The 27,803-nt window shown below is 37.7% G+C and overlaps 1 protein-coding gene across 1 annotated transcript; it reads right to left on the minus strand.

Annotated features, from left to right (window-relative positions):
* Positions 1 to 5,627: 5,627 nt before the first annotated feature.
* On the minus strand, positions 5,628 to 23,926 carry ANKEF1 (ankyrin repeat and EF-hand domain containing 1). Its single transcript, XM_024735445.1, has 9 exons — positions 23,581 to 23,926; positions 18,195 to 18,394; positions 17,268 to 17,417; positions 16,126 to 16,249; positions 11,998 to 12,820; positions 9,876 to 10,102; positions 8,535 to 8,698; positions 7,218 to 7,355; positions 5,628 to 6,377 (listed from the first exon to the last, which is right to left on the minus strand). The coding sequence occupies exons 1-9, from the start codon at positions 23,924 to 23,926 to the stop codon at positions 6,219 to 6,221; spliced, it is 2,331 nt and encodes a 776-aa protein (XP_024591213.1). The 3' UTR covers positions 5,628 to 6,218.
* Between the last annotated feature and the right edge of the window lie 3,877 nt (positions 23,927 to 27,803).

The following is a 27,803-nucleotide window of genomic DNA, read 5'->3' on the forward strand; positions in this document are numbered from 1 at the left end:
GTCACAGAAAAAAAAAAAAAAAAAAAAAAAAAAAAAAACCAGAAAAATAAAATATGTCTCTCCTACCAACTGAAAGCTCCAGGAAGGCAGGGGTCATGCCTCATTTTGCATTTCATCTTCTCCTGACATGCCGTAGTGCTTGATACATGGTAAATTAAGATCCAACCAGGGAAGCAGAAACCATTCTGAGTTCTCATGAAAGGGAAGTTAATGCAAAGATTTGGTGGCACAGGTGATAGAAGAGGCCAAGGAGTCAACCAGGACACTGTGAGGTGGTCCAGATATTTACAAAAAAAAAGGAAGCTGGTACCATCCCTAGGCTAGAGGGACAGAAGGAGGAGGTGGTGCCACCAGAGCTCAGAGGCCAGGGTCACACAGTGGAAGTTGGAACCAGGGCAGGATATTCGGGTGGGAACTGGAGCTATGGGGGAGACAGACACAGCTACTGCCTGGGATGCAGCCTGAGGCAAAGAGGGAAAAGGAGAACTAGCCTGGCTTCTCTTCTCCTTCCTTTCCACTCCTTTCTCTTACCAGTGTCTGCCATTGTCCCAATACAGCTGGAAGCCAGATGACACCGAAACAATCTGTCTAGGTCACACTCCGGGGCGGGGCGGGTGGGCACCACAGGGGAAGAGAGAGGAACAGCTCCAGGATTATCATTATCAGTGCTCAATAAATATACACTGAATGAATGAATAAAACCAAACTGTGTGCAGAACAAGCATTGCCGGTTGATTCAAAATTCTAGTGCTACCAGCCTTGAGGGGTCTAAATTTATAACAAAAATGCATGTGTGACATAGACCAGAGGTCCCTACCCAGGGGAGAATCTGGAGAGACACAGTCAGTCGGCCTGGCTGTTGTCACTTAGTGATGAGTCTGTTGCTGATCAATCCTCCTCCTGGCTGACTCTTTCTTTAGCTGTGCAACTGATCGCGGAGACACAGCAGTGAGCAGTCCTGAAGACAGATCTTAGTTCCCTGCCCAGGAATTGAACCTGGGTAGCCTGGATGAAAACCAGGAATTCTAGCCGCCAGACCACCAGGGGCTAGAGGCTAGGAGCAAAGTGGCCCTGGCTCTTTCTCCCGTTTGAAAGCAAGAATGTGTCAAGGAGGCAAAAACTGTAAAAACAGGCACAAAGTTTATTATGAGATGCAGCACAACATATGGGAGAGCACACAGAGAAACATTTAAGACAGAAGCAAGGCAGAAATACACACCCAGAGATAAAGGGTGTGGGCATCCTCTCCAATGAGGAGGACTGCAGTAAAGAGGTGATTTAAATCTCTTATATAGGACAGTCCTTCTGGGTCTTTGTTTACGTTTGGTCAATTATCTCATTTCCTTTTTCGCACCTGACTGGTCCTAGAACCCTCCCCAAGATGCATGTGCAAATTTTTGCTAACATGGATCCCGCCATAGAGGGCTGTGGGTGCATGTCCACACTGATTATTAGGTGGGGTCCCCTTCCTTTTTGACCCCCAAGTAGCCTTCCTGCGCATGTGCAGACAGGGAAGTCTTCCTTGATCTCAGGAGCGGACACCTTACCTCTTTACTTTAGCAGAGCTCAGCTTCTGCCACTAGCTTTGTCCTTGGAGTGTCTGAGTGAGAACAAAGCTTCAATTTCACTCCATTTGACAAACACCAGCTGTCCGGCCCAGGGGCCCATCTGTCTCCTACCTCACAATATATTATAGCTTTAGCTTGGGATGAATTACTGATAAGTATTTTTCAGTAATCCTTTGCCTATTGGTCATTTCATTTGTTCTGTGTTGATTTCAGTATTTACTTTTTATGAGGTGAGGGAATACTTACTTTACTTCCAACTCTCTTAGGAGGAGACCACACTGGAGCCTGCGTGTCCCAATAACAAAGAGCATAATAATCTCCCAAATGTAAAGAAATACATGGATATTTCAAATCATCTTGTAAAAAACTAAACTTATGGAAATTAAATCATCTATTGTGTATTAGTTCTTCAAAGTCTTACTATTTGCTGAAGATAAAAAGGAAAGGCCATTATTCTAAATTCTGAATAAAACACATACACCACACAATACTCAACTATTTATCTAGGATAAAAAAATCTCCAGTGACTCCCAGAATGTTAACAGAATATTCAGTTATTCCTTATTGCCCAGATAAAATTCATGATATAGTAACAATTACCTAAGGATCCAAGAATGTTGGCATGAGTTCATTTGATCTGCACAAATGCTCCATCTACCTTCATTTGTAAATTTCCCCCAGGATCCATTGTTAAATAAACACAATTTCAGGAAAAAATATACCCTCTACAAATATTTGGAAAATAATAATGCAGTACAGTTGACTATTTACTTCAAATTTATGCCTGTTTGTAGAAGCCATCTGAATTCTCCCTTCTCTCTTTTCATACTACCTTCCTTAAAAACAGACTATAGGCTGAGTGGTTCTCTTGGGCACCTTCATGCTACAGAGTGAATTTGCTAAGTTGTGAATTTAATAAAAATTGCTAAGCTAACTGCACTGGAGCTGATTCATTTGTACCAATTAGACATGACCTTATTCTGAGCATGAGGTTGAACATGTCTCTCCTGTTTAAAATTTTCAGTGATTGATAATGCTCAATTCAAGTTTGAAGAAACAGATGCTGCCAGTGGGATTTGTGAATTGCTTTCTCTTTTTAAGTAGCTGCTGAATTGGTTCTCATTGCTGTTCTTTCTTGTTCTTTGTAATTAAGAATAATTTAGACAAGTTTGGAAGTTTGTAAAAGTTACATTCTTTTTAAGAAGAAAGCATGTTATACAAAATGAACCTCAAGGCATTACCACCTAAAACTTTGCACACAAAACATGTCATTTGTACCAGATGCTACAGTGCTACACATTTCCATTAACAGCCAGAGTAGCCACTGCTCAGCTGCTGAGGTTGGTGGTTGCTTTGGGCTCAGAGTTACCTTCTCCTCTGGAGGATTGCCCTTGGCTGATTGGAGTCACCTTGTCAGTGAGCAAGGTGAAAACCTTGAAGTTTCTAACAGCCAACCTCCTTCCTCCTGAGCAGGGCAACCTCTGTGCTACAATTCATCTTCCAGAGCCGATTCCCCATGGAATCAGGCTGGGGCTAACTTTCTCTTTCTTAGGTCCTCCTCCTGCTTTATTCTGCTTCCATCATCCCTTACAAGTTTCTCCTGGGAACACTCCCTCAAAAAAATACTTACACAAGAGTCTCCATCTCCCTATTTCTAGGGAGCTCAACCTAAGACACTATTTTCATTACCTAACTATTTAGACTCTATAAGAAATTGGTTAGGCTCTGCAGACCACCCCCCCAAAAAAAAACACAATTGAACATTTGTTTCACTATCCACCAGAATGACTATGACTAAGGATTAGTAACTATTTCCATAGCAAATGCACACTGTTCATCTTTCTCTGATGCTCAAAAGCTACATAAAATGTTTATAGGTTTAAATCACTTCAACTGACAGTCTGAAAGTGAATCCTTTATACTCTTCTGATTGTCTAGGTCTGGGTCCTCATCCCTGTGCCTCCTTTTGGTTTACTTTGCAGCCCGAGACTGAAAGAAGTTTAAAAACAAATCACTTATGGAGCACGGACTATGCAAAGGCACAAAACTAGAAACCTTATAGATGTTATTCCATTTGATTTTCACGACAGTTTATTAAGGGGCATATTATTACCCCTACTTTATAGATGATGAAATTGAGACTCAGAGACAGTTTGTAACTTGATCCATAGATGTGCAGCTGGTAAATGGCAGAGTGAGGATTCTAATCTACTGACTACAAAACCACACTTTTAACCCGCTCACCCAAGTGTTCATTTAAAGATCAGTATAGAGGAGGGTATAAAGAAGAGTCTTTCCTTCTCAAGTTCAGCTCCTGTATATACATTCTTAAAGCACACACTGTTGGTGCCCACCCAGAGCCCTGGGGTTCCTTTTCCCATATGGCACACCCACCCATGCAGCAAGCTGCTGCATGCTTTCCAGCCAGTAGTTCCCAACGTGACCCAATTCACTGAATTGCCCTTGAGCACTGGAATAGCCTTACTGGTACCCTCTCTAGCCTGTAGTCTGTAACTGATTGACCTGGGAATCCAGAAGCCCAGAGCCTTTGCCTGGTGCTCCACAGCTCCCCACAGGTTGGATGGAAGCTGGGGTTTCACCAGAAAGCTCCCCTGTGCTTGGCTTCTCTTCCCTTCCCTGGCCTGCTTCCCTCACCTGGTCTCCCTGGGACCATTTCCTTAACACATCACTTGCACCTGACTTCTTGGCTCAGCGTGTCCTTCTGAGAGAATCTTAACTAAGTCAAGGGAATAAAAGAGGCAAATACTAATAAAATAACTTTGGTATGCTGGACTTCTGGGTTGACTTGTATTTTTTGTCTTCTGTGGTTTGTTTTTTATTGTAAATTAATACATATTCAATGTAAAAAATAAAACAGATGAGCAAAATAACAGTCAATTCATAATTCTAAAATCCAGAAAAATTACTATTTATGTGTGTTGCATATCCACAAGTCTGAAATTACTATTCATACTATTTATAATATTTTTTAACTTAACATTTTTAAGTTTGACAGACTGTCTTTTTATGCCAGTAAAATGTCCTCTACAAAATATTTTTTATGCTTATATAGGATTCTGTACAATAATTTTGTGGGAGGGGCCAAGCTCCCAGGTGATGTTGATGCTGTTGATCAATGGACCACTCTTTGAATAACACTAATGGCCTTATGGGGCATCAAAGAACTTTGGCTTTGCTCTGTTTGAGTTTAGAATTAAACCCCAAATAAACTTAGTCACTTGAATGTCTCCTCACACAATTCTCATTCAAGCATGTTGCTGAGTCATTCAAATGAATATAAACACTTGATATATATGAGAGAGAATAGGATTTGACATTAACACTTTCTCTCAGTTTATGTTTGCAGATGGTTGAGGGTGATCACAGAACAGCACTATCTATGAAACTGGCATTGAGAATGTGTTGTATTCACCGGGTGATAGCAGAGAATTGTAGACTCTGAAAATCTCCCATTGCAGACTCATTTTCCTTGCTCTGAATGAAACCATGGATAGTCATCTTCCCTCACATTCAAGAAATAAAGAGTCCTCTAGTTACTTAAGGAAACAAAATGCCTTGTTCTCAGGAGCTAGCTTGAAGGAGCTTCCACTGGCCAAATCAGGAACAATTTGAGCGCCAAAATAAATAATGGTAGTAAATGATTATAACCCATTAAGCGAAAAAGAAAACCGTGAGTCCATACTGATTACATAACCAATACACAAACTAATGGTGAAGAAGAGAAAGCTCTGACCAGCAATACAAAACCAACTAAGAAATGTAGAAAGAATGATGAGATTAGAAAACAATTTTATGGCAACCATCACTGTAATAATTTTTTCAGGCAAAAGTCATCCATGAGTGTTAAAATTAGAGGGTGAAAGTCATGGGAGTAACAGGAAATTTACGTAGTTTCAAAGGATGTATCCATGAGATTTTTATTAAGTACAAAAGGAAAAAGAGTAACTTTACAGAGGAGAAGCCAAGTACGTACCACTTTTAATCAAGGGACGCACGTTGACAAAGTTTACATCCCATAGCAACATCATGTGCCTCCCGATGTGATGTACTGAAAAGGGCACCCTATCATGTCAGTGGTCTTCCTGCCTAAGACGCATCACCTGAATCTATTCTTGAGGAAATGTAAGACCAATCAGGCCCAATTAACAACCATGTTACAAAATAACTAGCCTGTCTTCTAATATACCAATGCCATAAAGAAAACAAAATCTAATGCTTATCACTTATGATGTGTGAGAACAAAACTGCTTTCTTCATGGATTAAAAACGACTTCTCTTCCCTAATATCAAATTGTGTTCATCCATTTCCACTAAAATGATACCTTTAACAAACATAATGGTGTAAATCTTGTAAATTCTTTGACAATGACACTATGCTTATAACAAAAAATGCCATTTATTCTACTACATTCTTGAGGAAAATTGGGAGATTTATGCAGAATAACATGCAAATTCATTGCAAAATAAAACACACCTTCTCTAGACAGCTCAGAATATTTATAGCTGTTAGAGCAAAAACAAATATTTGGTTACTTGTGGATTGTTTCAGCTTTAATGGAAATATCTACTTTATCCAACGTTTGGTCCCTGGGCCTCAAAATGTTTATCCCAAGAAGCAACTGCTGTGATTTAGGTCTTGAAGGCAGCTTTCAATGCTTGTGCTTTCTCTGTGATGTGCTTCTGAAACGGCATCATGAAGTCATCAAAATCTACCTCGTACGAGAACCGCTCCCGGCGCAGTTCCCTCTTCCTGATCAGCTCTGCTGTGGTGGCTTTGGGACTCCAGATCTTAAATGAACAATCACATCCAGAGCAGGGGTGAATATGATGGCCAATAAACATGCCAATATCCAGACAATCTTCAAGATGGTTAATTTAAACTATCAAATTTATTTCTAAATCTCTTTTATCTCTTACACAACATTTTTGGTTATGTGGGCATCGCTGTTTCTGATGGTGACTGTTTGGACAACTGAAATGCTCTTCAGTTACCTCTCTGATGACCCTTAGGCCAGCTGCTGATCATTTTTAGGATGTCAAAACCAGGAAGCAATGGAGTTAATAGATAGTTTGGGTTTACTGCCTTTATGTCTTATGGGGAAGTCAAAATTATTTTCACAGTAGAGGGCAGAAGGAGCCAGTGGTCTCTTATTCAGCATGGCTTGATGCACATTGTCAAGACCACTCTTATTCTCCAAAGACATCTTCACCTTTTTAATTGTAGATGTTTAAGGAAGCCACTGAATAAATCCAGTCTTGATTAGTATGAAACTCCCAAGTGAGATGGTGATAGTGTGTAAAAAGAGGAAGGGTTGGGCTCTAAGGTGTACCCAGAGAAAGTATCTATAGAACTCGGTGACTACATGGCTATAAGGAATGGCACTAACTGAAGAAGACTTCAATTGTTCAAGGAAAATTAAAATGTTAATACAGAAAAGAGTAATACCAGATATTGGAAGCTATACAAGTTGGACTTACTTAGTCAGAAGTAGTAGGACCTAGAAAAAGGACACCTCCAAATAATAACTAGAAAAGATAAGGACATTTGTTTGGGTGCTCTGCATAAAAAGTATTTGAAAAATGACATCATGAGTTTATACCATGTTATGATCTTTCTAAAGTACTTACCCTCTGTGGAATAAATGTGATATCCTCTTTCTTGGTATAACCACTGGTAATCAATGAATTGAGGTAAGCCACATTATCCTTATGCACCTTCTTTTTCTCCACTATGGTTGGTACAGTATACATTGATGAAAGTGGCTCCTGGAAACAAGACCAAAAAAAACCTGTCAATTGCAAAAACCTATATATACTTCCTAACATTATTTGCTGTTCTGTATCTTACTCTGAAGTCAGAAAAAACTAAAAATGCTACTATACAAATTATAATTTGAAATGAAATAGAATATTATTATAATTTTGAGCGAGGAGAGATCATTCGTTTGCCTTGTTTGACTTTATTTAATTAGTATTAGTGACAGATCACACAAGTCTTTCAGATATCCATCCTTGACCTGTGGCCATTATTAATCAGAAGAGTGTATTCCTACCAAAATGATAATGGTGCATGTATCAGGAGCTTTAGCTGATCAATCCTCCTTCACCTCTGGCCATCCTTACTCTCTTCCTCCATGCTTACTACTCTCTATTGTCTGCCTATCATCCCTTCAACTCTATCTACTTCCTACCACCTACATTTCTCTAACCCTTTCTAATTTGATAGCGTTAAAGATTTTCCTTCCTGAATTTCACCCCCTATCCTATGTCAGCCAAGGATCTCTAGGGATCCATCTGCTTCCCTGAAAGAAGCTTCCAGTCTAGAAATGTACTTAAAGCTTCCTGCTAATGAATGACAAATTCTTGGTGTCTCAGAAATCCCCATAAACAACAACCTCAATCTTCTGCTGCTAATTTAGAGGCACCCAAACCATTCCAGATTACCAGGGACAATTTGACACCTTTAAAACCTTCTAGAGTTGTTTTGCAGGATATCCAAGTTACATATCCCTGGGTTCATAGTAATTATTAAAATTCTTTGGGAGTGGGGTGGTAAGGTGGGTAGTGAAAGATTATGAAACCAAAATGAAGGAAAATCATGCTTTACTTCATTTCTCATAAGGGTTACCCTTCTTCCCTTTTGGGGCCATCCCATCAAATCTGTATAATTCAGGTCTGAGTGTATACATATCCAATACCAGTTACTTTTCCAACATTCTACTGGTATTTATTTGAACCAACTGGTTTTTGTGTGGGTTCTGTTTGCAATGAGTACTTTTTAGGCTTTTCAGTAACAGGAAATTTCTTGCTAGATATTTCTTTAAAACTATTGCATAATGGTGCTGAAAACATGGACTGCATATTATTTGCCCATGTCCTGTAACAATACGTAAATGGTGCCGCAGCCCCACCAGTTACTAATGGGAGGTCAACTGCTTTTCATACCTCTTCTTTCTTAATCTCAGGGCCTTCAGTCTTCACTTTAAGCAGTGGCTTGCCTTTTGTTTTTTGATTTTCTGCTTGTTTTGGCAAGTTATCCAGCTTTTCCTTAATCAAACCAATTATTCTATAGTCAGCATAAGCCTTTGCAACATCCATGGCACTATGCCCTGTTTAAAACATAAATTCAGAGTTTCGTTAAACAGATTAATAATAAACCATGTAGCAAAATCTCAGCACATCAGCTCTAAGCATGCAGTACCAAGGGTGATTACTGAAGTGAATGGTATGTATAAAGTCACAGAGCTGGATCAGATACTCTCTAAGGTGGCCCCAGCTCTAAAATCTCATCATTTAGAGTGCCATTTACCAGCAAAACCATTTCTTCTTGTTAATTATTTTGAGAATGTTTCTTAAAAAGTTGATAGGAAATAGTGGTAGATTACATTTTGAATATCTGAGTGCTGGTTCTCTCCCCACAGTGCACACATTCCTTTGTGTGTGACAATTTTACATTGTCCTCCCCTTTCCATGATGGAAGGAGGTGTATTCAAAAAGGCCTGGGAAACTGGAGGTCTCAAGTGCTCTATGCAGATTGCTGGGTATTATGACACCTGTAACGTCCTCAGGCAGGCCTAACAATATTACCTGTGACTCAGAGGCAGCCTGAAGCAGCCAGAGATAAAGTTCCTTCAGATCCAAAGGAAGCAATGGGTTCCACTCTAAGAAAATAACACCTCCACGTATTTACATGGGATATTTATGACATAAGGTAGGCTTCCCATTTACTTCCTAGAAAGAGCCTCAATTCAGGAATGATTTGTCCAACTTTAGAAGGAATCCAAAGTCTACAGAGGTTTCAAACTATGCCGATTATTAGGAATTGACTGTTAAGACAAAGTGATGACTCATGATGTGATCTGCAGACTGGTGTCAGTCTACAAACTAATGGTTACGCAGCCACAGTGAAATAAATACAGGGATTAAGAGTAAATGTTTAGAAATTTTTATAGCAATTTTATGTCATTTGAATCGAATGATAAAAAAAAGTTTGGACTTGTATTTTATGGGCTTTTTCCTCTTCATTTTTCTAGTAAATCATTTTCATTGTATTTTGCAAAAGTCTCCATCCACAATGGATCACCAACATAAAGAACTGGTTCTTTTACACCAATGATTTGAGAAGCACTGTGTATACGATAAAGTTCCATAACATTTACTCAGGTTTGCTTTCGCAGCAGTGACTCAAGGGAAAATGTGGTCCTACAAGAATAGATTTAAACGGGTTTGGAATCTAACATAAATCCTCCTTTTCTAACCCTAATCACCCATAATGAGAACACATGCCTTTTCTATTCTCCAGCTGGAATTTAGCACCAATATCAAGTAGGTATTTTACAGTATCCAGTCTACAGCTCTCAATGGCTCTACTTAAGGGAGTTGAGTTGTTGATTGAAAGGGCATCTACCACGGCTCCAGATTTAACAAGAAGCTCAACAATATCCTGTTGGCCGGCATGGCATGCAAAATGAAGCGGAGTCCACAGAAAATTATCTGTTGCATTGACGTTAGCCCTGTAAAATGAGGTAGATACATGAGCTAAAAATATGGGTTATTCCAAGCACTAGAGGATAAAAATGGTAAGGAAGATATCATAGTTTTATCAGGTTTTTCAACTGAAAACCAAGGAAGGTTTGGGTCAAGTTAAATTCTGTGCCATAGTTTTTCTTGACCTGTGTCCTTCATTTTATAACAGTCTTAACTTTGTGTATATATACATTTTGTTTAGTTTAAAAGGTGCTTAGACCCTAAGGGTTACAATTGTAACCCTTAGATCCTTAGGTTACAATTGTAACCTAAGGGCTACATTTTTGCATCATTAAAATCAGGGAAAAACTGGATCCAATGAAAGATCAAAGCTAACAGGAAACAGAAAAGTTATATTATTTCATTTTGTATCTACTTTCTCTGTATGTTATGAATTTTTAAATGCACCTTCATTATTAAAATTTTAAGCATTATAATGTATCAAAATTTTGTATCAAAATATGATACAAATGAACTTATTTACAAAACAGAAACAGACTCATAGACTTCCAAAACAAACTTGTGGTTGCCAAAGGGGAAAGGTGAGGGGGTGGGATGAATTGGGAGTTTGTGATTAACATATACACACTACTATATTTAAAATAAATAATGAACAAGAACCTACTGTATAGCACAGGGAACTCTACTCAATATTCTATAATAATCTATACATGAAAAGAATCTGAGAAAGAATGGATACGTATACGTATAACTGAATCACTTTGCTATACACCTGAAACTAGAACAACGTTTTAAATCAACTATACTCCAATGTTAAATGAAAAAAGAAAATTAATTCTTTTGATTTTATTGAAAGCAATATATCATCCAGAAACTATGAAAAGATAAAATAAAATTTTAGTCCTATTTAAAAATTCTCTGCCCAACACTTCACATTGTCATTAGTTGCTTTATACTCCCTCTCTATAATAAACACATTTAAATCCTTCTTTGAAGGTAAACATTATAGTAATAATAACAATAATACCTTTTATCAAGTCCGCAATTACTGGGCTACTAAGTGCTTTACATATTTTAACTCATTTAATCTTCAACAAATCCTGTGAGCTGAGTTCCATTAGAACCCCATTATAAAAATGAGAAAACTGAGGCACAAAAAGGTTAAGAAAGTTACCCCAGGTTATTCAGCAATGGTAAAAAGAAGGACTTAAGCCTGAGAAATTGCTTTAGATTTAAAAGTTAAACTAAATGTCATACTTTGTTATTTTAAAGATATTTACAAATGAACCAGGGAAAAGGGAATGAAATGGTGTTTAGTCATTATGGCTACCATCAAATTGCTTGAATTTGTTGGGATCCCCTCCAAAAAAAAAAAAAGAAAGAAAGAAAGAAAAAAGAGACAGATTTAAAAATGACTCCATGTAAAGTGAGTACGTTCTAGAGATCTGCTCTACAATATTATAATCACTATAGTGATTATAGTTAGCAATATTGTACCCTACACTTAAAATTTAAGAGGGTAGATCTCATGTTGTCTGTTCTTACCACAATAAAAAAAGATTCTGTTTTTAATTTAAAATAAAATAAAAAGCAACTCCACATCGTCTAGGTAAAGCTCTGAGACCAAATTAAATTGTCTTGGGAGGCCAGGGATACCTAATCAGAAGGCTTTGTTTACCCTCAGAGAGAAAACTTCTTGGCCTTCACTTTGTGCATAGTTGTTATTGGCAAACGGTCTTTGTGTACACACACTCCTATGTTCCATTAGCCTGGTTCCCAGTATAAGATCTATTTGTGATCTGGACTTCAGGAATGAAGCCCTTTCTTGCACTACTTAAATTCTGGAGCTGAATGTGTCTTAGCCTTCCTTGAAATGTGAAGGCTCCCAAAAATCTAAATTTCACTCAACCAAAAGGCATACCCTTTTTCAAGAAGAAACTTGACCGCATCTATGTTTCCACTGGCACATGCAGTCATTAGGGGTGTCTTGTAATAATTATCCTTCATATCCACAGGTATTCCTGATTCAAACGCCTTTTTCAGAGATGCCAGGTCTCCTGCCTTGGTGATAAAATTAATGTTTGAAAAGACCTTCCCTGGATCATCAATGTACCAAGCAGAGTCATCCTGAATGGGATGTTCGGGTGGATGATCTCGGTTAAAGCGATTGCAATCAGTTACATGCTTGTAGGTTTCAATCATATAACAAGGAGGCCCACCTTCGCTCTGGCGTGGAAACACGTGGTCAGGGATGATGCAGATTGGGAGGGGTAAAACAAACTTGCCTTTTTTGGCTTTTTTGGCCATCCCTTTTTTATTTTTCTTAGGCCCATAGGATCCCAGGACATAAGACTTGCTTAAGTATTTGGTTCCTTTAAAGAAATCGTTAATGTTGACCCCTCCGCCCCGGACCTTTTCGTGAAGTTGAGCTATGGTAGCTATCTGTTCTGAGCTCATAAAATCTTGCCTCTCCTCCAGCGCCAGCACAAAGTCTTCCTTGGTGACTGTCCCATCGCCCCTGTCCACAAACGAAAGGGCTTCCCGAAGGAAAGTCTCATGTTCTATGGACCAATCGTGAAGTTTCAGGTACAATTGTGGATTCGGATTTTTGGCTCCTGGCCGGGCCAGTTTATTAGCGATTTGCTCCGCCCGCCGTATTTCTCTGACGGCTGCTTTAAAGCCGCCTTCCTTAGCCAAGGCCCTGGGCGTTTTATGGTCCAAATTCTTCCATTTCAGATCACATCCTAAAACAGGAAGCATCATGATTATGAATGGTGCCAAGGCATCTGCATGACTCCACAATGACATGCATCCAACGGTTTTTAAAATTTCTAGTGATTAATCAAAAGTTGCTCCCCAAATTACTTGTATATAGAGGTAAGCACATTTAGCTCTTATAACTACAAAATTAAGCTATGATTTTTTTTTTTTTCCGTGAGCTTTACTTTGGTGAATTCTGAGGGAGATATGTTTCCAATTGATAGTATCTTTTCCCAAAGGATTAGGACATTAATCCCTATAGATATTTGAAACAAATATCATATCGGGATACTTGCTAAGGAGGCTTCCTGACTAGCAGGAAAGAGTAAGGGTGACATTTGAATTTGGAAGGAAGCTGGATTCAAACAGCTTAAATAGGACCTTAGGAACTCAGGATGCTAACTGACACCTGCTTCTTTTGAACAATTATGACTAAATCTGTGTAAAATCTTAAACTATGCTTTAACTGTATTCTACATGAAGTTAGTGTAATTTATATTGACCTGCTGTTTTGCAGTAAGGTCATGTGAACAGCCTAACAGAAGAAAAAGTAATTTGTTCATCAAACCTGAAAGAATAAGAACTGTGCAATTAGGCATTAAAATCCGTTTTCCTTTTTGGGCCCTTACTTAAAATGATGGGACCAACATTATACGTAAGCATTCTCCAAAGAAATAAACTTTTCTGAATGCATCAAGGAGTCTACTTAATGCTATCAAGAAGGCTGTGTTGTCTGTAATAAATGTCTGGAGACACTAAAAACCCATTATAAGTCAGACTATGAAGATGCTCTTTCTAGTGTTTTGAATCTAGAAGGCTCTTCTGTTGCTTTGCAAGCATCACATAATCAAAAAAGATTCTCTAACCTCAGTATCTCTAGCATCCAAAATGTAAAGGTCGCCGAATGCAAAAATAAAACCCGTCCCTCCAACACTTTATAGTTTTATTCCTTATCAAAAAGAAAATTAATTACCAGTGTTTTTCAACGTTAGCACTTCCTATGGCATTGTCAAAAATTAAAATTTTATATGAAGGCTGATAATTTTACTAGTGATAGAAAAACTCAAAAAGAGCATTGGAACAATAAAGATTCTAAAATTTTTATATTGGACAGTTTGAAGAATAGTGACTTATTGGGAAAGGGACCTGAGACTGGTCTCAACAGTATAATTCCACAGCATAATAATTCCATAGTATAATTCTGTAGTCATCTTGAGTATGCTGTTTTTAATTTAGCTTTTTCGCTTATTCAGGGTGTCTGGGGGTTTATCTACCATCTCCCAATCCGCTCCTATATTCAGCCCAGCACTAAGGATCAAAGGGTTTTAAAGCGGCTTTATCTTGCCTTCTTCTGCTCCCAGTTTCCTCCCTGTTAGAAATTTTGTGTGGATAAAAGACGCCAACATCCCAGCTTAAAGATATGAAGGCATTTTCTTCTCTCTTTGATTTTGTCTCCTCTTTTATCATTAGTAAATAAAGATCCATTCATTCCCTTTGTGATTTATGTGCCTCTGTGGCTGAGATACTCAACTTTCAGCTGACTGATGTCAAAAGGCCCAAGAGAAGGAGAACCCTGCACGGGGGCTTCAGGAGAACTATTCCAAACTCCCCTCCTCTCCCCTGGATCTGGCCTCACACTGCCTACAGGGAGTTGTAAATTACTCTAGGGACAACAAGATCAGGGACAAAAGAGGAGCATACTGAGGAAGGTAGTTTAATGTGGGAAAGGAATCCAGCCCTCACATTTAAGAATAAAAGAGGCTACACTCAGGGAGTTTACTCAGAAATGAGCATTTCGTGACCAATGGTTTCTTGCTGCTCTGATTGCCTTAGATAAGCAATTGCCTGGTATGGAAATAGGTCACCCACATAGGATCTGGTGGTTGTACTTCCAAACATGCTATAGAACTCAGAACATTTTCAGACATTTATTTCAGAAACACAGCCTAGTCTTGTGAGCCAGCCAGGAGGATGAAACTTTTCTGCATCACCAGGCAAGGCCTTTGGCAGGCTCTGGCTCTTTACTTCTCAATTTGCTTTCTCTGACTTTATCCCAGGAGTACATAAATGGTAGAGTATATATTGGGTGATGTTTGTCCCAGTAAGAAAGGAATCAGCATGTTAAAGTTGAAGAAGCTTGTCTCAATCTGGGCAGATCTTTAGTTTCTAGAAATACACAATGTTAAAAATGAAGTGTCAGAATAATCTGCTGATGGTAACAGCTTTGAAAATAAGACTGATGAGACAGTTGATGACGGCAAAAATTGCAGTTGATATATTTTCCTTTATCTGCTTTGTATTTTAGGGGAATGGGGAAAGAATGTGAGCTTTGTATAACGTGAAAAAAGTCAAAGTGGATCAGTTATTACACCACTAGTTACGCAGGCATGTTAGTCTTATTTATAATGTTAGTGGTTACAGTATAGGCTCTCTCAGGTCCCAGCGACTTCAAAATTTCTGTTCCTCTGTAGAAGACAGGAAAATAAAAGCACTTTCTCTGCTCTATTATAGAGTTGTTGAACTTTAAGTTTCTGCCCATTTCTCATAAACTGGAAAAAAAAAAACACACTACCATAACATTCAGCAGAATGCAGCTCCCTCTCTAACAAAGAGTTAATAACTTTGAATGTACATTTAATTAGCATGTAATTAACACCAAATAGATCCAAATCTTTAAACTTAATTGGCTAATATTACTATGTTAAGGAATACATTAAGCTATACATAACATAGTTTATATTCCTAAGTTAATAATTATTTGAAAGCTACAGAAAAATCTAAAATAATAAATATTACTTATATTCCAAATGTTCCATGAAATTTTTCATTTTATTTCATGTGTTTCTCCCCAAAATATTTCCCCTATAATTTAAAATTACCCAGAAATGTTATCTATGCACTTGACATGATAGTACATTTTTTAAAATAAAATAATTAAGAATGCAAACTAAAAGACATGGTGTCTAGTGTTTGTCTTTTTTTAGATTGATATTTACATTTTTAAAATAGGAATTTAATAACTATAAGCATCTTAATAATTGGTTGACTCATAAACCATTCTCTTTAGATTTTTAATAATAACCTAAAAATACTTGAGAAATGAATTTTTATCACCTTCAAGGCCAGATTCATGATTTAACAGAAGGTAAATAAGAAAAAAAGTTTAATTTTCTTTCTACATATATGTGTGAGATAAGCAACTGACATTTGACAGGCTGAAATTCTCTGCTCATCTACAGTGAGGGAAAATTATAAATTCTTTAGGCATGAAATTGGTAGACCATTTTACCTCGCTGAGATATATATTTACAGCAATCTGCAAAACCACCCATAGCAGCATAATGAAGTGGTGTGTTGCCATTCATTGCAATCAGCCCCATGTCTCCGTCGTAGGCAAAGAGAAGCTTCAATATCTGCAAAATAAATAGTGGATATTGTAGAGGAATAGGAATGTACATTTACTGAATGAAAACTGGGACCTAGACCTGTGCTATCCAGAGTGTCAATCTGAATTAAATTAAAATCAATTAAATAGAAAACAAATTTTAAAAATTCAGTTCCTTACTTCCACTAGCCACAGTTCAAGTACTCAAAAACCACGTGTGTGGTGTATTGTACCACATTGTACAGCACAGATACAGAACAATTCCATCACTGCCAGAAGTTCTATCAAACAACATTGATCTAGCGTATAGAAAACTCTATACTCAGCTGGGGAACTACTGTTCTGAAGTAAATTTAGGCAATTTTAGAAAGCGTCAGACTATGGCAAGCATCATCAGGGGAGCAAATTCTTTACCAAACAGATGTGACTTCTACTGTGATATATACTTTTATTGCAGGGAAGAGACCCTATGACAAAAGTAAAGATAATTATGTTAAAACTCAGAAAAGCTCAGTAAAGAAATTTTAGATATAATTCAGAATTTAAAAAAATAAGATAGCATTGATTTCTATTTTGTTTCTGCAATATCACTGTACCTATGAGATAATCCTTTGCTGATATATCCAGATAATAAGAATACTTAGAGTTAAAAATTTAGATGAGTCATTAGATGCCTCAAACATCAGGGAGATGAGTATATTGGCATTGTTCTCCCCACTGTGAAAATTCTAATGTGTAATGGAGTCATAAAATGGAGTAATCCCAGTTGGCAAAACCTTTAAGCTGTCATAATTAAAAATATAGAAAAACATTATTAGCAATATTAAAAGAATAAGTTAGAAAGCAGATAAAACTGAATAAAGAGCTAAAATATATTTTGAAGGTTAATATTTGGTTTAAAATATAGTTTTAGAATTATTTCAGAAAATCAAGGTGATAACTCAGAAAAAATCCTATCAGTGTAACCTACATGATATTTTAAGATGTTGAGAAAAAGAAGAGAATATTTTTAGCAACAAAATTTAAAGCAAAGAGTAGATTATTACATCAAAAAAGCCTCCTTTGGCAGCAAAGTGTGCGGCGTGATGTCTGTCATTGTCAAATGCATTCACGTCACCTCCTCTTTCCAATATCCCTCGAACTAGTTCTACCACTCCTTCTCTTGATGCTTCCATTAAAGCCGTGCGACCTGTGGACTGGACGTGAAACAGATCAGATGCTGTTTATCCCTGTCATACTAAATAACATATTCCGTATAAATATGGTCTAAATCTATTTGGCCTTAGAGTCACACTGACACGTTCAGTTCTGTACAGTTTTATTGGTTTCACGTAACAAATAGGAAAAATGAAGCCAGTAAAATGGGTCAGTGTCCAAAATGTAGAATTCTAAAATCAGAGTCAAGGTCACACCAAAAGTCCCTGTAAGAACATCATGCTGAAAAATGCAGTTTCTTGCAAAGAAAGTAGAGCAATAAGGGAGAAAAGAGGGTAAAACACATGCTAAAATTAGGCTATAGGTGTTTTCCAATGAGAAGAAAATCTATTTTTATTGTTGGGAAATGACAATTAAAAGATAAGAAAACTGAACAAAATTAGCCAAATGAGGAGAGGGAGCAAAATGATTAAGGGGAACAGCAGAACTACATATTTTCTTTTGAAGAAGATAAATTTTTATTAGGCATCAGTAATATCTTTCCTACTTCCTGTAAAGATCTTTTAACATTATACATAATAAATACCAATTTTCCAAACATAATTCGGAAATAGATTGTAGAATCATGGCCATGCCATATAAAGATGATGAAAGTATATCATCTTAAAGTATTTTGAACAGAAATGAACAGTCTAAACTAACAGGATAATTTTATCATATTCAAGTGAAAAAAATACACTAATAGAGATTATTAGTGTATTGAAATTTTTTTCTATAATTGAAAAAAGGAATATTTAGAATCACAGGAATAGTCATACTGAGTTGACAGCATTTGGATTGGCTCCTTTTTCCAACAATGTCAGGCACACATCTTTAACATCATGTGCTTCTTCACAAGCTCTAAGGAATATTGGCTTTCCGTCATAGGTACAATTGTTGACATCTGCACCATGTTCCAAGGCAATCAGTGCACAGCGATGATGCCTCTTTGTAGGTAAAATGCAGTAAAACAAAATACCTGTAGAAAAATAGAATCCCCAAAGAATACTTAATTAGTAGTCTCTCTATATTTGGATCACATAGAAAGGAACAAACAATAATTTACAAATTCATAATTAGCTAGCTGAAGGTGATAGAGCAAAGATGTTTATGCCTTGGTTTTCCCTCTGAAATCAACTGAAACACCAAGACAGAGATACCAGAAAAGAAATCCAACCTCTTATAAGAGCCAGAAAACAATCATAACCAAAATGTGATAAGATTTTGTTTGGGAAGAATTTGAGTGCTGGGATGTGAGCTCCGGTTGACCCTGGGTATTTGGCATCCTGCAGTCTATACTCCATTGTCCCTTCTTGGAATATACAGGGGTGTGTGTGCCAGAGGACTATTGGTGGATCCCTGGATCCCCTCTGAAACTGCAGAGTGGCAAAGGAGATGGTACATAATGATGAAATGTGCAGACCAGCCATGTTTATAGGAAGCAGGCTGTCTGTACAGTAGCAGTGAGAAGAAAAACTAGATGGCAAGGGGCTCTGACATTTTGGCAAATTATTTTGTTTACTGAAGAGAGAAAAATGATAAATCCTCATACCCAGCACCTGTGACATACATACCCTCAACATAACCCATGTCAAAAATGTACTACAGACCTGGGGTATTGTTTATATTACCCTGGTAAGAAAGTCAGGTAAACAGCAGTCAAACTCCAAACTGACTTTGTAATGACTTGACTCTAAAAAGAGGCTTCATTCAAAGAGGAACAATAATCAACAAGAAACCAGCATGTGACCTATGAAAAAATATACTGAAAGAAAGGTAAGGAAAGAAACCTGATGACAAACACTAGGCAAAAATTATATACTCAAAAAATTATATGACATGAAAATTATTGACTGACCCATTTCCATAACAAAGAAATCAAATATATTTTTTTCTGAAACAAAAGTGCAAAGCTAGACTGAACCTATAATAAGTACTTCTAGGACAATAAAAGATAAGTAGAAGGAAAAGATGAATTTGAGCAAGCAGAGCTTAAAAAAAGAAATGGTAGAGAAAAGTATTATCAAACCACTAAAGAAATGAAAGTGGTTCACATTGGAAGCAGGAAAAAGGAGAGCAGACATTGCCAAAACCATGGTCAGGGACATGGAAGAAAAACTTGAAAGAACTTGAATGAGAAATGTAACTGAAATGATGGAAGAGTTTAAATGTTCTAGAGAGGCAAAGAATATTTAACATGTATGTAATTGGTATGTAAAAATAAATGAACAAATGGAACAGAAAGAAATGGAGAGATATAAGAGAAGAAAACTCTCTTGAAGGAAAAACCTAGATCTGACAGAGTATACTGAGTCTCAGGAAAAATTGATTAACAACAAGCCATAAGATGGTGCCTAGGTAAAGCTAGGTAAGAAAGTGTCCTGTGAGCATCCAGTTAAAAATTCAAGTCATTTCTAAAGAGAAAAAGTCAAGCTGGCTGCAAGACTTTGGTACAGCAACATTCAGTGCTAGAAAATAACCAAAGGAGCTCTACAATGTCACTTGGAAAAGAAAACAGGGAATTTTTAATACTCAGTCAAGCTATTGTTCATATATAAAAGTGATGGACAATAAGTTTAAAGATGCAAGAAATCAAAAGATATAAGCCCAAAGGAGTGAGCTAAACTACTTGATGACAATAATGAGTCTAACAGGGGATCAACAGAGAATATGTGACTAAAAGACCCATGATAGATGCTGAATCCCTTCAACCATTGAACCAAAGTTCAATCACCTTAGGAATTCTAGATACAGAAAATAATATTGTAATTCACAGTAATGTAGAAATAACAATGTAGTTTAACAAAACTTGGAGGGAAGAAGAGACAGTGTAAGCATTTGATTTTCTTTATCTTTTACTGCTGGAGTTTGAGATATTATTTAAAACAGATAAAGAGATAGATGTTTATTATTTAAAGGTATGAAAAGAATCACTGAAAGAACTAAAATGATTTTAATGTACTAAAATTAGGTACTGGAAGGGAGGTAAAGGAGGTGAGAGGAAGGGTTCTTGTACCAATCTCATCTTTCATAGAGAAATATTAATGAATACTGTTTAAAGTGCTAATTCAATAAACAGAGTTTTAAGTATATGTAATGTTGTCCAGTTAGCCATTAAAAGAATTAAAAACATACCATTAATTTTAGAAAATGTGAGAAGGAAAATATACACACACAGCAAAACAAAACACAGAACACATGGACCATAGAGGAAAATATTTTTATACATATTTGTGTATTTATATAAATTAAATATATTATGCTTTCATAATATAAAATAAGTGACAGTTCTGACGCCAAACCTATGGAGCATCTAGATAAATGTAAATTGGATAAACTCTACCATTAAAATAAAAAGACAATGTATGTGAAAATCGAAACCAAAATATATCTCATATAAACATGCATCTAAATTAGAGTTACTCAAACAGTTAAAAATAGAAAGATGGTCAAGGACATGGTTGAAAATATAAAATCAAAGACAGAGAAGTCATAGTAGGCAAGAGTGAACCAAAACAGCAATAAATGATAACAACAGCAAAATCTAGAAAATAGTGCCAGTTGAGGTTGAATTCATTACAAAGACCTTAAGGAACTTATGAAATGGCTACTTTATAATGATGGCATGTACAACGCACAGTGAAAGTCTATCCATGCTGACTATTTAAGCCACAAAGGACACAAATCAACATTCCAAGATCGAAGCAAAAACAAAAGAGAAAAAAATGTATACACAATAGAACTAGCATATTGAATTGAGGACTGGGGATGCATTCCTATAAATGGGAGAACCAATGGAATGGGTGTTACAAGGAACTATTCCAGCTTTACCCTTAAAGAAAATAATTCCAGACACTGTAACTAATTTCCTAAGAAAACAAATAATTTTTTGGCTTAGAGTGTTACCTTCTCCATATTCTGCAAAATTGTTCAAATAGAAAGTACAGGTTAGACCTAGAGTACATCCCTCATCCTTCTAAAGCTCCATTATTTTAACCATTTAAATGTTTGCTCATCCTTTTGAAACAATGTACAGTGAGTCAAATGTCAATCACCAGAAAATAGGATGTTAAGGGCAGAGAGACTACAGTGGAATAAACCAAGGAGTTTGGCCAGTGGCAGCCCTTGAGCTGAGGGATGTGCAAGGTAAGCTAGGTTCACTGATGGGAAGACAAGGCCCTCTGTGCAGTAGGCATACCATGAACCACAATCAAGGCTGGAGGGAGCAGTACTAACAAGGTCACGTGTGAAACAAGATTTTGTATTTATTTCAAGTTTCATTTTATATTTTTAATTATTTCTATTTGATTTGTCAGGTTGTTTTTATCATACTTTGGTCTTCCAGAACCTTGGTAGGTTTAATATTAATTTGAATGAGTATAGGTAACCTCATGGCTGTTGCATTTGCTACAGATACTCATTTGACCTTGCTTCCAATTTTACCTTGATTGTTTACATTTTATAATTTTAGTTTAGTTTTTTTTTTTTTTAATGTATTTATTTATGGCTGTGTTGGGTCTTTGTTTCTGTGCGAGGGCTTTCTCCTGTTGTGGCAAGCGGGGGCCACTCTTCATAGCGGTGCGCGGGCCTCTCACTATCGCGGCCTCTCTTGTTGCGGAGCACAGGCTCCAGATGCGCAGGCTCAGTAGTTGTGGCTCACGGGCCTAGTTGCTCCGCAGCATGTGGGATCTTCCCGGACCAGGGCTCGAACCCGTGTCCCCTGCATTGGCAGGCAGATTCTCAACCACTGCACCACCAGGGAGGCCCTAATTTTAGTTTTTTATGCTATAAAATGTCTCAGACTGCTTTCTTTGTGATTTGTATCTCTGTTTCAAACTCAAGAAGGTAAACTTTTCTTTGTTACCGTTCTTCTGAATGTACTGAAGTTTCCATGAAAATCCAGGTATACAAGATGTCATTTAAAAAACTATCTCATGGTCAAATAAATATGGAAAATGTCACTTGTTTTGGTCGGTATGACAAATGTAGAATAAACATGTCTAAATTTGTTTTATCCAATGTTTCTCTAATAAATTTGGCAGTGGAATGAATCAATTTTGCATGTAGCACTTATCAATATCCCACTGATTCGGTGGCCCGTGACACACACTTTGGGAAATGATATTCTATAGATCGTTGAGAGGTTTTTTTTCAGAATATAACATTTTAAAACACATTTGACTCCTGAGTACATCTGAAGTGTATTTTGTTATGTGGTGCCATTAAGTAATTAAATAATTCTTCCTTTTCTTTGTCCTCTCCTCTTGTTATAAGCAAGTCACTTTTTAAATACCATGTCCACAGAGAGTTAAGAAGCAGACTCTGCTCCTGTCAGAAAACATTAATTAACATTATAAAATGGGACTCATTTCTCTAATGTGGGACTGATGTTAATGGCTTTGTACTTGAAGCAACTCTTTGGAACAACTGATTAAATCTACCAATTTATATTAAGCCTGGAGGTAGTTTTCTTAGTGATTTTCATGAGGCTGTGTCACCTCCTGTCAGAACCTTGAGTTATTTGGATAAGAAGCTCCCAGATCGTGGTCTTGAAAATGGATTTGAGAGGGGAGGAGTGAGAAAGTGGGGCTATCTCACCTAAATAATCATGGAAATGCCATATCTCAAATTTTAAGTCATATTTTCAAATACATTTTTAAATGACACTAGAAAGTTGGAGTTCATGTCAGAATCCACTTTTGTCCCTCAAATTCCTAAATGCAACTACTTTCTACATTAGACTGCTCTTGAGAGCAAAACCTATATCTAGTATTACTCGAGGTTCTAAAATGTAAAAAAGAAGAGATGCTCTCCTTCATCTTTAGCTCTAAATGAGACTTTATATTTTACAATGGGTGATTGTGATTATGGAAATATTAACATGTGTCATGTTGAAAGTTCTCCACGTTAAAAAAAAAAAAACAGATTGACTAATTCTAATATTATTTTTCAATGAGAAAGTTCTCAGAACTGGCTTCCCTAAGAAATACCTGCATCATTTTCAAATCATGGGGAAATAGTGTCCTTTGGTATAAGAGTGAGAATCTAGACTTTCACTACCATGTACCATAAATAACTCACTTCTAAAGTTGGAAAGCAAAAAATGCATTTTGTTGATTTCTGGCTACAAAGTGAATTGCTGGATAAAATGCTGGGAGTTCTTACCTTTTCCTTCATTATTGACAATAGTCATATCGGCCTTTGCCTTGGCTAATATTTCCATTGACAATTCGTGGCCCAGTTCTGCAGCCCTCATAGCTGGAGTACAGCCCATCTTATCTTGCACATCAGGGTGAGCACCGAGGCTCAGGAGAAAGCTGACCATATCGATGTCATTGGAAACTGAGGCTAAGTGCAGAGCACTGTTTCCATTGACGGGGTCTGTGAAATTGATGAGTTCAGGGTATCCGAGCCTAGTCAGCTTCTCTATCTGCTTCTTGTCTTTGTTCCGAACACACTGGAGAACTTTGTAGATCTGCAGGTTCTCAAGTCTTTTATCTGCTAAAGCCATATTTGACCAGCTTCTTGAAAATGCCTTTGTGGACCAAAACAAAAATTACAGCAACAAAAATCAAAGCAAAAACATATAACTCAAAGTTAATTTTGTCTTCTTAACTGTGACTAAATAATAATAATAATAATAAATAAATATATATATATATATATTTTTTTCGGTACGTGGGCCTCTCACTGTTGTGGCCTCTCCTGTTGCGGAGCACAGGCTCCGGACGCGCAGGCTCAGCGGCCATGGCTCACGGGCCTAGCTGCTCCATGGCATGTGGGATCTTCCCAGACCAGGGCATGAACCCGTGTCCCCTGCATTGGCAGGCAGGCTCTCAACCACTGCACCACCAGGGAAGCCCGATAATAATATTTTAAGCCTTCCCTAAGAAGAGATGCTGTTTCTTATGAAACGTTATTACCATAATTTATTGCAACTAATTCATGAAAGCAGAAATTACATATAAATACAAAAATATTCAGCTAGCATAACGTTAAAATATTTCAAAACAAATCTTCCATCATAATTAACACTAGACTTGCTATGCAGTTTTCTTATTATTTCATTTAATCTTCCCTCCTTGACACAGCTTTACCATTTACCCATGAAGAAGGTGAAGCTAATTAAATTGCCAAGCTCCCCACTATAATGATCTGTACCAGCATGTTCCTCACAATGTAGAGACCACACAGATTTCAGTAGCTTAAAAATGTTATAAAGAATGTGTAGAATTTTGAGGTGCTTATAAACAGGAATTTATTGAGCCCTGGGAAATACCAAAGATGTGATGGATGATTCCTGTGCCATCTTAACGTGGGAACTATGTAGGTAAATGGTTCAGAGATAACTGTAAATTTTCATAAATAATCCCACTAAGTTGCAGTGAGCATTCTAATATGTAATTTTATCTCATTGTTTATTCAGTTCAAAAAAACAATATTTTGAGTCAAGTAGTAGACCACGTTAGATACGCCCAGCTTGTGTTTCTTCACGTTTTCTGGGAACAGAACCTCGTTAACATATTGGGAATCCATTCCAGAGAGTACAGAGGTGCTATCCTAGGCCAAATCTTTGCCATTGCCTTGTAATTTGTCTCACTGCTTCCACAAAAACCCTCTACAGCCCATTCTCTATTCAGTCCCCAGAAAAATCTTTGTAAAATGTAGATTAGATAAGATCAGACCAGCTTCCACCCCCAACATTTTAGTATTACTATTTTTAAACATAAAGAAAGTTGAACACCCATATATCCCCACCACTGAGATTCTACCATTCATGCTTTTTTTACCATTCATGCTTTATTTGTATTATCACACATCTATCCATCCCTCTATCTATCCATTAATCTATCTTATTTTTTGATCCATTTCAAAGTAAATTGCAGACATATTCCAGCATACATATCCTTAACTGTAGTTCAATATTTGTTTACAGTTCTTTTTCTCTTCTTGGTCTTCTGAACATATAATGTACAAGAATTACGTGTACTATTTCTATATATAGCCATTGATAAATGCATACAACTTTGTAAACTAAACCCCTATCAAGATACAGAGCATTACCTTCACACCTGAAAGTTCTCTCCAAACTATCTTTTAAAAGTATTTCAGTAGCTTTCCATTGTAATCAGAAAAAATCCAAACCCCTCGGGGTGATCTCTTAAGGACACTTTCTCTGCCCCTCTGACCTCACTTCACTCCAGTCTCCCTCGATTTAGTGATCTCCAGCCACACACATTGGCCTTCTTTCTGGTTATGGTTCATTCCTGACTCTGGAACTTCTTGTTCCCTCTGCCTGGAGTGCTCTTTGCTCAGAATTTCTGTTGGTTGGCATTCTCGCAACTCAAATTGCAGCCACCATGTTACATCATCCCTTTGTTTTATTTTTTTCACGATGAAGTGAAACATTCTATATATAACATTTCTAGAAATCTGTAAATATAGATATATTCGATTTATGTATTGTGTGTCTCCCTCACTAGTATATGGTCTTCATGGAATAGAAGCTTTATATTTTAATTACTATTATCTCTCCATCACCCAGAACCTGACTTCTATGTAGCATTCAATAAATATTTGCTCAATAAATGATGACTGAAAGTTAAAAGATTGAGGAATGGAAGAAATCAAAGAAGAGGCCTAAGTTTCTGTCTTGAGCAACCTGTGTCTGAGATGGTGAGCCCAGGATGGGGTCCAGATTGGTCAGGGAGTGAGCTAAGATTTGAGCATGCAGAGTTAGAATTCACAAGGCAATGGTGTACATTATTCAGGGAAAGATCTGAGCCTGGTGGGTGGGGAGTTATGAGGTTTTTGGCAGTTTCAGTAAGCCCCAGACTGCGTGAGGACTGTTAATTCTTTGTGCCTCCTCCTTTGCTGCAGAACATCAGCCATCACGTGGCTTGTGGCTTCAATGTTCTGTTTGCTGTAGCCCCTCTCTTCCTTTCTAATCTGTTTACAATGGGTGATGGACTGGGAACTGGATAAGGCAACTTGTTAGAACCATGTGTGTAAAATAGGCTCCCAGTAAGTCCTGAGCTGCCTCAGAACTTATCCAGTTGGCCTTTGCAGCTTGGCTTGGTGACATTCATTTTAGCTGGAGATTATGGTTTGTTGTATTATTACTAGCCTTATTCTGGTTAGATGCTGGGTTGTCTTACCACATACATACATCATATACAGAATAGGATAAGATGCACCCCAAAAGCTTATTGCTTATGCTGAGTTGATACAAACTCATTTGTGAGGACACACTTCCTAATCAGAGGCTTCAATGTTGCCTCTGAGAGCACCCACCCCTACAAAGAACCAGCAGCATATGGCATTGTCCCATTCAGCTACAAGGATGAATTCAGTAGCCCATAGGTCAGTTTTACAGCTTGCGTTCCTCTTGGCTAACGCTTCGAGTTGCTGAGGAGAGAGCAAGGCCTTGTGCAGTGTCCTTCACGACCAACTGCCAAGACTGACCCCGTTGGAGGAAATGACAGAAGTCCTGCCCTCCAGTCCTGGGTTCCTTGTAAACTGTACAGCCTCTCTGATCCTCAGGAGGGTCACCACATATACACACATCTCAGAATGCATGCGTAGCCCTGGGGCACCTTGGCATACCCCACGTAACCATCCATAAGCACAATCTCAAAAGATAGTGCAATAGAACAGGATTCCTTGAATTGAAGTTCATGTTTGGAGTCTGGATACTCTGAAATTATATGAAAATCTACAGGGTGTGTGTGTCCAGATGCATTTTTCCATTGTAGGGAGAGATCCATAGAGCTCATTAACTTTTCAAAGGAGCCTGTGAGGCAATGGTGGTTGGTCAGAAAGAGGAAAGGTACAGCAGAAAGAGTGCAGGATTGGAAGTGGGGAGATCTGTTGCCGCCCATTGTTTTCCCTCCTCTGCATCATTATTTATACAAAGGAGTTAGATAAACCTGGACAGGTCATCTACCTAGTTCATGCCTCAGTCTCTTCATCTGTGAAATGGGGATAAGAAGAGTGCATCCTTCATGGGGCTGTGTGAAGCAGAAATGAGATCAGCTTTGTAAAGTGTTTAGACAAGTCTCTCAACACAGGCTCACCATGAATAAATCAAACATCTATGGGTTTCAGCTCATCCATAAGCCAAGGTTTAGATGTCGGGGATTCTTTACTGTTCCGTTCAATTTTAAGGCTCAGAAAAATCGGGAAGGGAAGGTGGGTAAAATGTCACTTCAAGGGAAAATCCAGGTGGCCGGGACCACGGTGCCGAGCTCACCTCTTAGTCGCCAGGACGATCAGAGCCGAGGACGTCCGGGCACAGACGCACCTGAGGGGGCCGGTTCTGGTTCTCTGCCGCCTGGCGCGGGTCCCAGCCACGACCTCGGGCTCCCAGAGCCCGGCTTGGGCGCCCG

Source organism: Neophocaena asiaeorientalis, unplaced genomic scaffold, assembly GCF_003031525.2.
Source record: "Neophocaena asiaeorientalis asiaeorientalis breed wild unplaced genomic scaffold, Neophocaena_asiaeorientalis_V1.1 scaffold64, whole genome shotgun sequence".
Classification (NCBI taxonomy): Eukaryota; Metazoa; Chordata; class Mammalia; order Artiodactyla; family Phocoenidae; genus Neophocaena; species Neophocaena asiaeorientalis.

Bases quoted from the DNA above. Each gene is read 5' to 3' on its own strand.
- ANKEF1 (XM_024735445.1), bottom strand. From the start codon at position 23,926: ATGGCTTTAGCAGATAAAAGACTTGAGAACCTGCAGATCTACAAAGTT. The intron at 17,418-18,194 runs GTATGACTATTC...TTTCACGTCCAG, and splicing joins ATCCAAATGCTGTCAACTCA to TCCACAGGTCGCACGGCTTT. The intron at 16,250-17,267 runs GTAATAATCTAC...TTTATTTTGCAG, and splicing joins CCAAAGGAGGCTTTTTTGAT to ATATTGAAGCTTCTCTTTGC.